We start from the raw sequence: 2385 nt of genomic DNA, 5'->3' as shown, positions 1-2385 counted from the left end.
CTTTATCCCCAAGTAGTTGAATTCTTTGACAGATTTGAAGCTCATTATTTTTTCAATGCTTTTCTTCTTCCTTCTTTCAACATGTTTCCCAAACAACATGGAAGACTTACTTAAGTTCACCCATTGGACTGTCCAATTGCAAAAATCATAAAGTATCTTCTTCACCGTCTTAACTGCATTTCTATTGGCTTCAGAAAACATCATCACATCATCAGCAAATAATAAATGTGATATTCTTGGACCATTGTAATTAGTTCTAATTCCACAAGAACTTTGAGCAAAAGTGTTAGAAAGAAGTTGTACACAAAGAATAAAGAGAGTAGGAGATAGAGGACATCCTTGTCTAAAACCACTCTTAGCTTGAATCCAACTAGAGTATCTACCATTGATAATCATTGCAAACTTTGGATCTTCCACACATTCCATGACTAGATTAGAAATTTTTGGAGGGAAATTGAAATATTCCAATACATTTCTAAGAGAATTCCAAGACATTGAATCATAAGCTTGTTCCATGTCTACTTTGAATGAAACCATACCTTTAGTTGCTTTGGATATTCTAAATTTGTGGAAGACTTCTTGAGCAATCAGCACGTGATCAGATAATGATCTTGCTAGAATAAAAGCTGTTTGCTCTCTTGAAATAAGCTTAGGAATAACCTCACTAAGCCTATTCAATAACACTCTAGCTTTGTAAACCGAATTATAAAGACTAATAGGTCTATAATTAGAAGGTAAAAGAGGATTTGATACCTTTGGAATTAGAACAATAAGAGTCTCCTTCCAATCTTCATTCAGTACACCATTGCTAAAGAAATGATTGAGAACATTCCAGAAATCTTCTTTTATTATATTCCAATAAACCTTGATGAATGAATAAGTAATGCCATCTTTGCCCGGTGAGATGTTACTTCCCAATTATTTCAGCACTCTCTCCACTTCTTCCACAGAAAAATCTGCTTCCAGTTGACTTCTATCAGATTCGTTCAAACGAGCATTTGCCTCAGGCCACCCATGAAGGATGCAGTTCTTAGCTTCCCATTTCTTACCAAAATAATTGAAGAAAGTTTCTTCAATCAGATTTTGCTCTTCCACCACTTTACCAAATTCATCTTTAATTTTTATAATTTTATTTGAATTCCTCCTTGCACTAGCATAAGCATGAAAAAACTTTGAATTATTATCACCATCCACAAGCCACTTCACTTTGGCTCTTTGCTTCCACCAATCATTCAATCTCGCTATTATGGAATTCACCTCATTAACTTTGTTTTTTAGATTCCAGTAATCTATTTCTGAGAGAATTCCTTCAGATGCTTCTTTATTTTGAAGCTCCAAGATTTCCACCATAAGCTCCTCTTTTAGATTGTTAAGATCCTTATGTTTGGCCTTGCTCCAATAGAAAAGTGATTTCAAAGATTTTTGAAATTTCTTGATAAGCACTTGAGAACTATCACCTTCATAATTTCTATTCCATTCTTTCTTCACCACCGCAAAAGAGGCTTTATAAGAAACCCAACAATCTTCAAACTTGATATTCCTTTTGACTCTAGGGAAATAATCAAGAATATTTAAAATAATTGGACAATGATCCGAGGCTATTCTAGCCAAATGTCTAATCACCAATCGTTGAGAGGAACTCAAAGCTTTAGAGTTTATAAAGCACCTATCAAGTCTTTCAAGAATTCTAGCTCCACCACTTTTATTATTACACTAAGTGTATTTAGGGCCTATAAAACCCACTTCATGAAGATCATTTTCCATTAAGCAATTTTTCATATCTCTTGGTCCTTGGGAGAAAAGAAATTTCCTACCACCAATTTTGTCTTCCTTAGCCAAAATACAGTTGAAATCACCACCTATTGCCATAGGTATTTCTTCATCTGAATGTTTGTTCAACATTTCCCATAATTCCTTTCTTTTATGCACATCAATGCTGCCATACACTGTTGCTATCCTCCAAAGACATTTATTATGTACCTTCAAATCACCAATGACCACTTGAGAAGAGTAGTTAATAACTGATAACTCAGCAACTTTGTTCTTCCAAAGAATCACCATTCCACCAGATAAACCACAAGATGGAACATAAAAAAATCCCATTCATCACCTATCAATAGATTAATTTCCATTCTATCTATTAAATTTATTTTGGTTTCAATCAAACCCATAAAATAAACATCATGTAATTTAACAAATTCCTTAAGATATAGAGAAGCACTCTTCTTCCTTGCACCTCTACAATTCCAAAACGCAATGGAATACATTAAATGGGGTTAGGGGGATTCCTCCCCATGTTACCTTTCCCTTCAAGCTCCAATCTCCTAGATCTGGTAGATGAATTAATAGGTCCCAAGCTCCTTAGCTGCTTAGAAAGCTTCTTCT

At 34.4% G+C, this 2385-nt stretch overlaps 1 protein-coding gene across 1 annotated transcript; it reads right to left on the bottom strand.

The window, feature by feature from the left end:
* Window positions 1-918: 918 nt before the first annotated feature.
* LOC110112410 lies at window positions 919-2103 on the bottom strand. The gene is made up of 2 exons (XM_020844624.1): window positions 1845-2103; window positions 919-1502 (listed from the first exon to the last, which is right to left on the bottom strand). Exons 1-2 carry the CDS (start codon window positions 2101-2103, stop codon window positions 919-921), a joined length of 843 nt encoding a protein of 280 aa, XP_020700283.1.
* Window positions 2104-2385: the final 282 nt, after the last annotated feature.

This window comes from Dendrobium catenatum, unplaced genomic scaffold (assembly GCF_001605985.2).
Source record: "Dendrobium catenatum unplaced genomic scaffold, ASM160598v2 fragScaff_scaffold_272, whole genome shotgun sequence".
Classification (NCBI taxonomy): Eukaryota; Viridiplantae; Streptophyta; class Magnoliopsida; order Asparagales; family Orchidaceae; genus Dendrobium; species Dendrobium catenatum.
Note: the sequence above shows the minus strand (reverse complement) of the source record. Positions and strands in the feature narration are given on the sequence as shown.